This window comes from Cetorhinus maximus, chromosome 5 (assembly GCF_964194155.1).
Source record: "Cetorhinus maximus chromosome 5, sCetMax3.hap1.1, whole genome shotgun sequence".
Classification (NCBI taxonomy): Eukaryota; Metazoa; Chordata; class Chondrichthyes; order Lamniformes; family Cetorhinidae; genus Cetorhinus; species Cetorhinus maximus.
In genome coordinates this window covers 97818540-97831948 of record NC_135883.1, presented here as the reverse complement: position 1 = coordinate 97831948, position 13409 = coordinate 97818540, and the positions used below count along the sequence as shown (strand labels likewise).

Below are 13409 nucleotides of genomic sequence, written 5' to 3'. Positions count from 1 at the left end.
GTTTCCTGGGTTTTGCTACAATTAAGAGGCTTTCAGAGGGCAGTTAAGGGTTAACCACATTGCTGGGGTCTGGAGTCACATATAGGCCAGATCAGGTAAGGACTGCAGGTTTCCTTCCCTAAAGGATATTAGTGAGGCAGACAGGTTTTTACAATAATCTAGAAGTCACATAGTCATTATTACCAAAACTAGTTTTTAAAAAAATTCTAGATGTATATAAGTAACTGATCTTTAATTCCCCAGCTGCCATGGTGAAACCTGAACCCTGGAGTATAAGTTCTGGCTTCTGGACTACTGGGCCAGTTACATATCCACTATGCTACGATACACTGGAAACATATCCTTGCCATTGATGCCCACATTTTATGAATGATTTAAAAAAAACCACTCAAATCCTTCCCATCATAGCAGGTTCCACATTCTAATCATTCTCTGGGCAAATACATTTTTCCTGAATTCTTTATTGGATTTAAGACAATAAGAGATTAATTAGTAAAGTTCAGGAGAATAATATTACATGATGTGGAATACATATTCTTGGTGTCACAATGTAAACCGTGCCTATTTCTTTTCATAGGTATCAGAGGTCCACGGGGGTTACCTGGACCAAGAGGCCCATCAGGAGCAAAAGGTTCTACGAATACAGGGCCTCCAGGCATGTGTGGTTCACCTGGACAGCCAGGAATACCAGGAGTAAACTATGTGGGACAGCCAGGAATACGAGGAAAACCAGGGGAAAAGGGTGAAAGAGGATTTTCTGGACCAACTGGTGACATAGGGCCTCAAGGACAGCAAGGACTACAAGGACCCCCAGGATCAAAAGGTGCTCCTGGAGTCAGTACAAAATCTATTGATGGCGAGGCTGGTTCCCAAGGATCACCAGGTTCTCCAGGGTTAAAAGGTGAACGTGGAAAACTTGGAGAACCAGGAAGTCTGGGTCTGTATGGGGAAAAAGGTGATGATGAAATTGGCCTTCCTGGATTCAGAGGAGAAAGGGGTTATCCAGGGCCAAGCGGTGATCCAGGACCTTTTGGAGAAGTAATTGCAGGTCTACCAGGAATTCCCGGTATCCATGGCACCTCAGGAGAGAAAGGTGAAAGCGGAGAATCTGGTAGACCTGGAGCTGCAGGTCTACCTGGTGAAAGAGGATTACTGGGTCCACCTGGTATATCAATTTCAATGCCAGGAGTAGATGGTAAACAAGGTCTTGCAGGGCTTCCTGGGATCAAGGGTTCTCCAGGTCCAAAGGGAGTGCCAGGTAAACTTGGTCTACCAGCTACTGGAAATCCAGGTTTGCCAGGCCTTAAAGGTGAGGCTGGCCCCAGAGGCATGCATGGCTATGCTGGTGCGAAAGGAGATCCAGGAATAGATGGAGAATTTGGTATGGCAGGACTCATAGGATTTCCAGGTCCAACAGGATTACCAGGTTTGCAAGGTGTTCCAGGTGAAGATGGCAATCCAGGATCTCCAGGAGAACCTGGTGCAATAGGGCTGCATGGAATTCCTGGATTACAAGGTGATGAAGGATCAACAGGTGTTCCAGGAAAATTAGGAATTCCAGGAGAAGAAGGTATCCCAGGGTCACAAGGAAAACAGGGACCACCCGGTCCACAGGGTGATAAAGGGCCCAGAGGTAGACCTGGTGAATTTGGTATATATGGTGCTCCTGGTTTTCAAGGACCATTGGGGATTCAAGGCAATTATGGACCAGCTGGACCTATCGGAGAAATTGGCAAACAAGGTCGAAATGGGTCTCAAGGTCCTCCAGGACAAAAAGGCATCAGAGGAGATCCAGGAAAACAAGGTCCACCAGGCCGTTCTAACTTTTTGCTATCTGGAACCCTGTTGACAGGAGACATGGAAACATCTGGTGATGCAGAAATACAGGGACTTCCAGGCATCCCTGGTCCACCAGGTCCATCAGGTCCACCGGGTCCATCGGGTGCCCCAGGTCCACCACAGGAAACTGTCATACAGTCATTGTCAAATACTGATCAAGGTTTTAAAGCCATTCTCTCCACTCCATATTCAACAACAGGAATACCAATAGTTTTTGACAGAACACTGTACAATCAAGCCAATGTCTATGATGCAGAAACTGGAGTTTTTACATGTCAAATACCAGGCATCTACTATTTTTCATATCACATCTACATCAAAGGCAGGAGTGTTCACGTTGCATTGTATAAAAATGATAAACCAGTTCTCCACACATATGATGACTACAAGGAAAAAAAGATTGATCAAGCTTCAGGGAGTGCTGTATTAAAGCTACAAGAAATAGATAAAATATATTTACAGTTGCCTTCGGAACAGTTTAATGGTTTATATTCCTCCAATAAAATGCAATCATCCTTTTCAGGATTTCTGGTTCACCGAACCAATCCATTGGAATAGGTAGAATTGTGAACTGTTGATCCAAGTGATTTCACTGCATGACCGTTTGAATGATAACAAAGGATTTTTGATCAAGAAATAAAATTTATTTAAAAGATAAATATACAGGCATGCAGGACAGGATGAATTGATAAATCATCAAAGTGCCATTTAATGAGAAGCTTGTTTATCTAACGACCATATGCCTTTGTGCTGGAGTTATCTGGTAAATGAATTTATTTTGAACAACATATTGCTGTTTTGCATGATATATCTGTGTTCATGTGTATGCTGCTCAATACATAAAAGATACTTATTAGAAAAATATCAAAAGGAAGATTTCCATCACACGTGGGAGGAAATCATGAGGGCTCCTGTGTAAGTTAAATTCCATATTTGGAAGAGCACCTTCAAGTGTGCAACAAATGCTATAAAATATAATAACTTTACATCTTATTGCATTTTTAACATAAACATTTATTCTCTATTACTACAAACCTGGAAGAGGCTTTTAATATCTTCAGCTCCATTATGTGAGGTTGCTTTTTTCCAAATTCTATATAGAGTCTCAACAATATTATATTTTAACAACACTCATGAAGATTGAATTTCTAGTTCCCTGACCTTTTGAAACTTAACATCACAACCACACAAATCCATTTTCATAGTTCCCGACAATAGATTTGCTGCTAACTCCTGGCTATAGTATTTTAATTCCCTCTTCATTCATTTCCTAAACAAAGGATAGGGTTTTCCTGTGGGCTTCAGGACCTCACTGCCATGCTCAAATGGGGGTTAGCAGCCTATACTGTGTGGGAAGTCACTCACATTGATTTTCCTAGAATTAGCCAATTAGGGGCCAGCAGGCAATTTCCATTCAATGAAGGATGCAGGCGGCTGAGCTCTTGAAGCTGGAGAGCAAATAGGAGGCCCTTCTGCTTGAAAGTAGCAGCACAGTCCCACAGCAGATCATTGAAGGAGAGGGAACACCAATATGTCTCTCAACTCATTCAAATTTCAAATAAAAAATGGCCTTTGCAGCTAGACCACTACTGTTGACAGGAAGCCCCTGCACTGGGCAGTCTGCAGCTGTTACTGCACCTGGGCAGGCAGGGAGGGTCTCTATGTCTGCCTGAAACATTGGCTCACTAGTGTCCCTATGGGAGGTTCCCTCCAGGCAGCCATGCCGTCCACCACTATTTGCAGGGACTTGGAAGCCGACTGAAAAATCCCAGTCAGCCTCTGGCAACCGGTCTCAAACGGCTCTTAATTAGGTCAATTGGTTACACGCTACTTGTGGCCATGGGTAGCCCTCCCACTCCCCCATCCCACCTTCTGAAAAGCGGCCTGGGGTGGGATGGAGGCAGGTAACAGCATGCCGACCAATGGCGCTATTTTTAGTACAAAAACAAAAATAGCTGGAAAAACTCAGCAGGTCTGACAGCATCTGTGGAGAGGAACACAGTTAATGTTTCGAGTCTGTATGACTCTTCATCAGAACTAAGAAATATAGAAATTAGGTGAAATATAAGCTGGTTGAGGGGGGTGGGACAGGTAGAGCTGGATAGAGGGCCAGTGCTAGGTGGAGGCAAAGAAGAGATTGCCAAAGATGTCATAGACAAAAGGACAAAGGGGTGTTGACGGTGGTGATATTAGCTAAGGAATGTGCTAATGATGCCATTAAGGGTAGAAAGCAGGACGCACAAGTGACAGATAGCCCTAGTGGGGGTGGGGTGGGAGGCAGGGATTGAAATAGGCTAAAAGGTCGAGATAAAACAATGGATGGAAATACATTTAAAAATAATGGAAATAGGTGGGAAAAGAAAAATATATATATAAAAAAAAATGAAAAATTATAAATTATTGGAAAAGGGGGGATTGGAAAGGGGGGTGGGGTTGGTGGAGAGTGTTCATGATCTGAAGTTGTTGAACTCAACATTAAGTCCGGAAGGCTGTAAAGTGCCTAGTCGGAAGATGAGGTGCTGTTCCTCCAGTTTGCGTTGAGCTTCACTGGAACAATGCTGCAGGCCAAGGACGGACATGTGGGCATGAGAGCAGGGTGGAGTGTTGAAATGGCAAGCGACAGGGAGGTCTGGGTCATGCTTGCGGACATGCGCTATTTTTAGTGCCCACCTGACATCTGCCTGTTTCCTTTCCTGGCCTGGATGGTATATGAAAGTCCTGCCCCAAGAGTTTTAAAATATGACTACATTAGGTCCAGATTTTCACTCCCAGGTTGGGTGCGCAGAGCTAGGAGAATTTAAAAATGGCCACGGGGATGGTGGGCTGGATTGGAAGCCAGGCCTGCTCTTCCCGAAACAAGTGGGGAGGCTGCCAAGAGCACATAGGGGCTGCTCGGTGGGCCTCCCTCTGTTTTCCCGCACGATGCTGAATTAAATAAAATAAAGAATAAAAGAAAAAAAAGCCTTCCAGTCCTCACTCCTCACACTCCCTTGCTGCCCCACACACTCACCAAGCCCCATTCATGCCAACCTATGCTACATAATGCCCATCACCCACCCCTCCATGGTTCCTCATACCCCCTATGCCAACCCAGGCCACATCATGCCCATTATCCATCCCTCCATGACCCCTCATACCCCCTCTGCCAACCCATGCCCCTGCACTCACATCCCATGGCCTCTCATACCCTCTATGCCCACCACATTCTCATGGCCTTTATAGCCTCACGTCAACTTAGTGCCAACTCATGCCAACTCATGCACCCACCCACCACCCTTTTCCCACTACCCCCTACATGCCTAATCACCTTGTATCCTTTGAAAGTCCCCTGACAGCTTTGATGGCTTGATAGCTCTTTGACAGCTTGACAGTTTCTTCACAGCCTGATTATTGCTTGACAGCTTGACGGTTCCAATGAGTTTGTGCACTTGTTAGGCAAAATCATGTTTACGTTTAAGAATCCCAAAGGGTGCCATACGCCTCCCAAAGGTATCCCAGGCCAGATCCAAAGGGGTACCTTACCTCTCCAAAGGGGTACCCTGGCTATCCAAACAAATCCACCAAGTTCAGACCTCCTCATACCTGATCTAATTTGCACATTCTGGGTTTCACACTCCGGGCCTACCAAAATCCCACTTCGGTGGAGGCAGCTGGTGATTTAAATGGCCAGCTGCTTCTGTGAACCATGCATGTTTGAACCCTGTCCTGACTCCACTCCAACTCCTGTGAAAATGGAACATGCTGTGTTTGGGCACTGGACTTAGAATTTCTGGCCAGTTCCAGGATTTTTGCCATGACTGTGGCTCTGGTGTTGATTTGTGCCAACATCGATAAATGAGGGCTTGTGTTGATTGTTGGGGACTGGAAGCAATGCTTGGCTTTCCTATGATAGCTTTGGAGACGAAACCTAGATCTGGGATATATGCTCTGTACCACCTGGTCAATTGGAATGTTCCTCAATTTTTGGCATCAAAAAGGATTTTATTCACTAGTGAAGTCCACTGTACAATTGCTTTATCGTATTTGACTTCTTCGTATCTCCATATTGTGATGGCTATTGAAGTCTTCAAGATGGATGGAAGGATGGGAGTTGACGAGGAGGCAGTAGTGGTTCAAGCCACTTTATGAGTGATGGTTTCTAGACATTGATGATTGTTAGCTCCCTATTTTGCTCTAGTGTAAGCTCCGTTAATACTGGTATGTTTAATTTTGGTGCAACCTTCTGAGCAAGAAATACCTTCAATGGTAAATTGGTATTTTTGGGTGATTGGGACAACATGTAATTCTTTGGTCCTGAAAAGGACTGCTTGGTTTGCTTTATTTACTCAATTCACTACCCTCACTTGGAGGTTGATTAAATGGGAAATTGTGTATCTTTTGAGATAAAATTAGTTGTGACCTAAGATCATGTAACAGGGTGGGCTATGAGAAGGCTGTCCTCAATCACCCCAGGTAGAGGCATTCTCATCCATTTTGGGGAAAAGGGTTCCAGGTTTCCACTACCCTTTGTGTGAAACAGTGCTTCCTGATTTCGCTCCTGAATGATTGAGATCTAATTTGAAGATTGTGCCTTCTTGTTATGGATGTCCCCATCAGAGGAAATACTTGCTTTGTTTTTACCCTATCGAATCCTTTTCCCATTTTAATGCTTTGATTAGACCTCCCTTCAACCTACTAAACTCAAGAGAATATGTTCAAATTTATGCAATCCACCATCACAATTAAACCCTTTAAGCCCTGGTATCATTTTGTTGAATTTGCACTGTACAGTTACAATGTCTTAAATCTAGCTATGCAAGAACTGGAGATGTCTGAAACCCAGACATTTTTATAAGCTGCCATGCATGAATTTTAATTCTTATTAAATGAGTAAGATAACTTACTGGCTTATTCAGCTAGGTGCTGTCTTGGCACGGTGGCGTACCTGACTAGTTATTGGCTTTGCACACTGGTCTTTTCCCATGCTCTGAGTTGTTCAAGCGACCCTTGACTCCACCCTTCCCGGCTCAACCCGATCTGAAACTGGCAAGATCTGAAATCCGGCATTGACTCGGTCCTGAGATTGCTGGTTTTGAGACACTGGGCCTATACCTATTTCAAGGCCAACACAGCTTTCCCCAGGTTCATTGTGCAAATGGGATCTGACCAAAGTTCTATACAACTGAGTCATCATTTTCTCACTTTTGAATTCCAATCTCTTGGGAATAAAGGGTAACATTTCATTAACCTTTTTGTAAATTCCTTTATGCTTCACAGCTTCTAGTCTCTTACCTTTAAGAAAATAAAAGTGGGCTGTGCAGAGTTCTGTGGTAGCATATCTTTAAAATAAAAATAGTGACGGTTTTTGTTCAAGAGGCAATTATAATATCCTTTCATTTGATGGGAGCTGATCCCATTTATTTAATTGATGCTTTGTTCAATGGACTGGAAACTCAGTCACTTTTGGGCCAATACACCAGCCATGATTGGACAAAATTTTTCAGATTTAGCTCCAAAATGGAGCCACATTAACTGGGAGGGATTCTGTTTTGTGGGACATGCTCATGAGGATCTGTGATGAGTTGATACAAACTCGATACTTCATGACCCCTACAGTTGGTAGAGAGAAGAAATTTGTATACTTACAGTTCAGTTTGGTTGTGACCCTGGTCACTCTTAAAAAAGTGTGGAAATTCATTGTAGCAACTAGTTCCACTGCTAATTATTGACTTTTTTTTCAATGTCCGATGTCTAGCTTGATGACTTAAGCCACACTATAGATATACAAATGTTATCACCTTTCCTCTTTAAAATGAAATGTGCAATTATTTTTTTCCACCTTAAAATTTGAATGGTAGGCATATTTACGGAACCTAAGTTTTAAACACTATAGCAGTAAGTTCTGTAGTTCTATTTTTTAGTTTTCAAATAAAACACGAAATAGTTTCAGGCACTGTGTTCTGACTTTTTGTTGTAATGTTGCATTCACATGACAATAAATGTTGCTATAAAAATTGTATGCTCTTGACCATTACATAAAACACTCTCATAATATTTGCAGTCACTTTTTGTGGGCTCTGAAGAATTCACTGAAGTGGTGAAACAGAGCTTTCAAGAATAACAGAGCTCTCGAGAATAATCAAGACTAGCACTTTCCAATCCTGGAAAAACTCTGCAGGTCTGGCAGCATCGGAGGAGAAGAGTACAGTTGACGTTTCAAGTCCTCATGACCCTTCAACAGAACTAAGTAAAAACAGGAGAGGGGTGAAATATAAGCTGGTTTAAGGTGTGGGGGTGGTGGGGGTGGGGGGTGGGGGGGGGGAGGAGAAGCGAGGGGGTTGGTTGTAGGGACAAGCAAGCAGTGATAGGAGCAGATAACCAAAAGATGTCACAGACAAAAGAACAAAGAGGTGTTGAAGGTGGTGATATTATCGAAAAGAATGTGCTAATTAAGAATGGATGGCAGGACAGGCAAGGTACAGATAGCTCTAGTGGGGGTGGGGTGAAATAAGACTAAAAGGGCTTAAAAGGTATAGATTTAAAAATAATGGAAATAGATGGGAAAATAAAAATCTATATAAATTATTGGAAAAAACAAAAGGGAGGGGGAAGAAATGGAAAAGGGATGGGGATGGAGGAGGGAGTTCAAGATCTAAAGTTGTTGATCTCAATATTCAGCCCGGAAGGCTGTAAAGTGCCTAGTCGGAAGATGAGGTGCTGTTCCTCCAGTTTGCGTTGAGCTTCACTGGAACAATGCAGCAAGCCAAGGACAGACATGTGGGCAAGAGAGCAGGGTGGAGTGTTAAAATGGCAAGTGACAGGAAGGTCTGGGTTATGCTTGCGGACAGACTGAAAGTGTTCTGCAAAGCGATCACCCAGTCTGCGTTTGGTCTCTCCAATGTAGAGGAAACCTCATTGGGAACAACGAATGCATTAGACTAAGTTGGGGGAAATGCAAGTGACATCTGTCTGTGACATCTTTTGGTTATCTCCTCTATCACTGCTTGCTTGTCCCTACAACCCCCCCTTCTCCCGCCACCCCCCCCCCCACCCCCCCAACCTTAAACCAGCTTATATTTCACCCCTCTCCTATTTTTACTTAGTTCTGTTGAAGGGTCATGAGGACTCGAAATGTCAACTGTACTCTTCTCCGCCGATGCTGCCAGACCTACTGAGTTTTTCCAGGTATTTTTTATTTTTTGTTTTGGATTTCCAGCATCCGCAGTTTTTTGTTTTTAACTTTCCAATCCTGATTTCTTTTAAAAAGAATTTTCAGTAAACTATACCAAGTTTCACTTCTGTCAGGCCTGTACTTTCACATTACTCTGTAGGCCACCTAGTCCTCTGTATGGGCTAGGTTTTAAGACTGTAATCCCAGTTGTCCCAAATGTGTAATTATGATATCACAGATTTTAAGGACAACTATTTTAAGGTACATTTCCGTTTCCAAAGCTTTACATTGAGTTTAAAAGCCTTTTTCCAAAATGCAAGCATGTACAGACAACATGGTACCTTTCTGTGTTTGTTCAAACCTTGTCAGACACATACCTCTACAGTTGGCTGCAAAGTGTTATTAAAATGCAAAGACTGCTCCAGGGATGTCTATTGACACGTTTAAGAGGTGTGAAAAACCCTTTTAATTCTGAGGTAACAGGAGACTAGAAGAGACCTCAAAGGATCCCAATATACTTGACTTCTTTGCCTGGTGGAACAATGATTCATCAAAATTAACATATTAGACATTTTGTTCTTGGTTGTGATAAAGGCAGGCTGCTTAATCCATGTGTGCAGAATGCTCAGGAAGAACTCTCAAAGGCACCATCATTGGGGTTTTCTCACTGCCACTGGGAGTCAAAGAGGAAGATTATCCAGAAATCAACGGTTGTTCTGCTGAGAATAATGTAGGCAATTTTCAAGTGTCGTAACCGCAGAACTAGTGAGGAACAAGAAACCTTCTCTCTCTCTCTCAATGCATGCATGACCTGCTGAGTCCACCTGAGAAAGGCAAGCACCAACTAGTCGACTGCAGAAGTCATTGCAGCTGCTAATACGAACCTCAAGTTTTGACCTTTCACTTTGGAAAGAAGGAATTGAAGCTATGGATCTACAATGATATCTCACGAAGACTGATTTGAAGTCTCATCAAGTATCTTTTTTTCTTTATCTGCATTTTTATGTTTTTATCTGTATTTTAATTCACAATTTTATCACCTTTATTTAAGTAACTTCTCAGCAGTAATAAACTAACCTTTATCTTGTTTAAGAATAAGGCTGGATTGCTGGGTTATTTTTAAATTAAATTACTCAGAAATTAAAGGGGCTACACACAAATTCTTATCAAACTCTTAGCCCACTTTAAGGAAATGTCCTTTGTGTGGTTGTAACACAATGATAATCCATTTATTTTAAGTAGGTTATTGTCAATACCACAATCTGGAAATCTAGGATATACTGTACAACTCTGCAATGCCTAATGAGGCCAGCAGCAGGGCCACAACAAATTGATATCTAGAGTTGAGAACTCTTTCTTAACAGCATGTCGAAGAAAATATTTTTCTAATCACTTCAATCAAAACTGATGTTTCACAGATTGTGGGCATTTATAACTTATGAATGTCAACTACTTCCTAGTTAACAAAACATGCCTCTTTATCCCTCTTTTCTAAAAGCTTCACTTAAGTCAGACTCAGTTCTGGTGTGAACAGTGGAATTTGTAGGGCATGGCTAAGGTTGGGTACATCTTCTAATGGTGGCCATTTCCAGGGCAGGATTTTACGCGTCGGCGAGCGGGGGTTGGACCCGCTCGCCGACGTGTAAAATGATGCGCGGTGACATCGGGGGCGCAGCAAAATCAGTTGCGTGCCTGCCGACCTGTCAATGGCCAATTGAGGCCATTGACAGAGGCAATTAAGTAATCAAAGGACCTGCCCATCCAACCTTAAGGTTGGCGGGCAGGCCAGGAGCCCTGGCACGAATTAGAAAAAGCATGAAACCACAGGCGGAATGAGGTTTCATGTAGGGTTTTAAAAAATTTTAATAAAGTTTTGTGAAAATTATGGACATGTCCCAACTCATGTGATGTTGTCACATGAGGGGACATGTTAGGGAAAATTTATTTTTCTATTTTTAGGTTTTTTACATTTACAGCTGATCTCCCTGCACTTAGCCTCAGGGAGATGAGTGCGCTCTTTCGACTTTGGGATTCCCCCCGCCCGCACAGGGAGCGCATAGCACTTCTGGGCGGACGTCATACTGGGCGGGCCCAAATTAGCCTGCCCATGTAAAATGGCACCTCGCCCCCGATTGGATCGGAAGCGCGCCTGTGCGTGCCCGCCCTTCAACTTCCCCCTGATGAGGGTAAAATTCAGCCCCCAGTGTTTATTTTGAGAATGTGTGTAACTCTAGCATATCTGGCTTATGCCCCGTATTCTGGCTATTAAGTCAGAACTACACCACTTCATCACAAAAGGAGCCTCTGAATTTCTGCCCCATTACACACAAAGTGCTTTTAGATCTGGTCAGATGCTATAGGAATGTATGTTTTCAATACAGTTATTTCTCCATCGATCAGATTTCAGAAGATAATTATCTCCAAGCTGACTTTGGCTGTAATTCTATTAAATCCTGCTTCTTTATCCTGGCAGCAAAGTCATAGAACAAATTCAGTATGAGAAATTGCCTTGTGGATGCTTAATTCTTTTATGAGAAATCTTTATTCTTAAATACAGGATAATGAAATTCTATTATGTCTACTTAACTGAACTTAAAATATAACTAAAGCTACTAATATAAATAATTTCCAAACAAAACTCATAGCAATCCTGACTCTTTTATTATGAGCATCAGGCGCTTCTCTCCTGAGAGTGCTATTGATGGTTGGTATGTGGTACTCTTGTCAGCAGCACAGACAAATACAAAACATGAAAACTCCATGAATCCTATCACATCAGAGATACAAATCTCCATAACCAATCAGGTTTAGATGTTCCTGTATGTTCTAATTAAACATGTGAAACTAGTTCTGTAGCTTTCTATGTGCATATTGATTCCAAGGTCTGTCCTGGGTTCTGCTGTGACAAGAATTTGCAGAAATTTCTTCCTCAACACTCTTATCTTGCCTTTTGGGCAGTGTTGTTTGATACCCATATCAATATGAAACCTCAGTAAACTCTACATTTGTATGTCATGACATTGATGTCATCATACATGTACCTACACCACCGCATGGTTCACGAAGGCTGCTCATCACCGCCTTTCAGTGGCTTTTATCCCAAGAAAATCTTCCTCCTTTCTCTCTAAGCTGATGCCTGTTCACTCTTGCAGCAACAACAAGTTAGAGGGTGACCCCAGAAAGGCCCACTTCTGTTTGCCCTTCTCTCTCACAGCCATTCTACAGTCTTCCCTCCCCTTTGCCCCCCTCATCTTCACCCTTGCCCCTCACAAATAAACACACTCCTTCGCCTTGCTTATCTGGCTAATTGTGATCAGACTAAGATCCTTTTGAAATCCAAATCTCTTCCTTTATCTAAAAATACAAATTCCCTTCACATCTTACATGCTAAGCCAACATCCATGTTTACTCATTAGCACGTTAAGCAACTAGCTTCTTTTGATGATTTAAAGCTTGCAGTCTACTTGACTCCAAATGTAATTAAATCACCCAGACAGACCCAAATATACTTACTCCCACAAACCTACTTTACAATAAACCAGAAAAATATTATGAAAATTATTATACTTCCATCACAATTTTAAAAAGCATAATTTTGATTGATTGCCATTGAACTCACTGGAATATGTGTAATTTTACCAAATGTCCCATATGCAGTGTAGGGAAATATGGCCACCCTATTTATATAGCATCTTTAGTGACTTCACGGCACCCTAAAGTGCTTTAAAGCCAATGAAATACTTCTGAAGTGCAGCCAATGTTAGCAAAAATGGCAGCCAATTTATGTATACCAAAGTCCCACAAACAACAAGTGATAATGATCTGTTTTGTGAAGCTGTTTGTGGAATAAATATTGGCCAGGACATTGAAGATAACTTCACTGCTCTTCCTCAAACGGTGTCATTGAATCTTTAATGTCCACATGAAGGAAATATCAAAAGATGGCACCACCAACAGTGCAGCACTGTTGGTGGTGCCATCTTTTGATATTTCCTTGAACACAGTGCTCAAGTTTCTGGTGTGCAAACTTGAACCTACAATTATCGGACTCCAGGGGTGGGAGTAAGTGCTACCAATTTATCCATTTCTAAGACTATAAGGTCTCTTTTTCCCATTCCATTTATTCTCCCTTTGTACATCCCCTGGTGTCACGCATGACTTCTCAATGATCATCAATGTTTTCCTTGCTGCATTTACCTGGACAGTTCTAGAAGTCCTGCTACCTCAATTCTTCACAAAATCACAGAATTGTTTCAATGCAGAGGGAGACCATTTGACCCATTGTGCCTGCACCGGCTCTCCAAATGAGCAACTCACCTAGTGCCATTCCTTTGCCTTCTCCCTGTAACCCTGCACATCCTTGCTTTCCAGATATCAGTCTAACTCCCTTTTAAATACTTCAAATGAACCTGCCTCCACC

At 42.4% G+C, this 13409-nt stretch overlaps 1 protein-coding gene across 3 annotated transcripts in view; it reads left to right on the top strand.

The window, feature by feature from the left end:
- LOC144680813 (uncharacterized) overlaps positions 1-2704 on the top strand; it is a 34868-nt gene extending 32164 nt beyond the window's left edge. For 2 of the 3 annotated variants that reach the window (XM_078542222.1, XM_078542225.1), the window contains exon 3: positions 578-2704. In XM_078542222.1, the coding sequence (XP_078398348.1) occupies positions 578-2397 (1820 nt within the window). In that variant the 3' untranslated portion in view covers positions 2398-2704. The remainder of the gene's footprint in view (positions 1-577) is intronic. The other variant, XM_078542223.1, reaches the window with a different exon arrangement.
- Positions 2705-13409: the final 10705 nt, after the last annotated feature.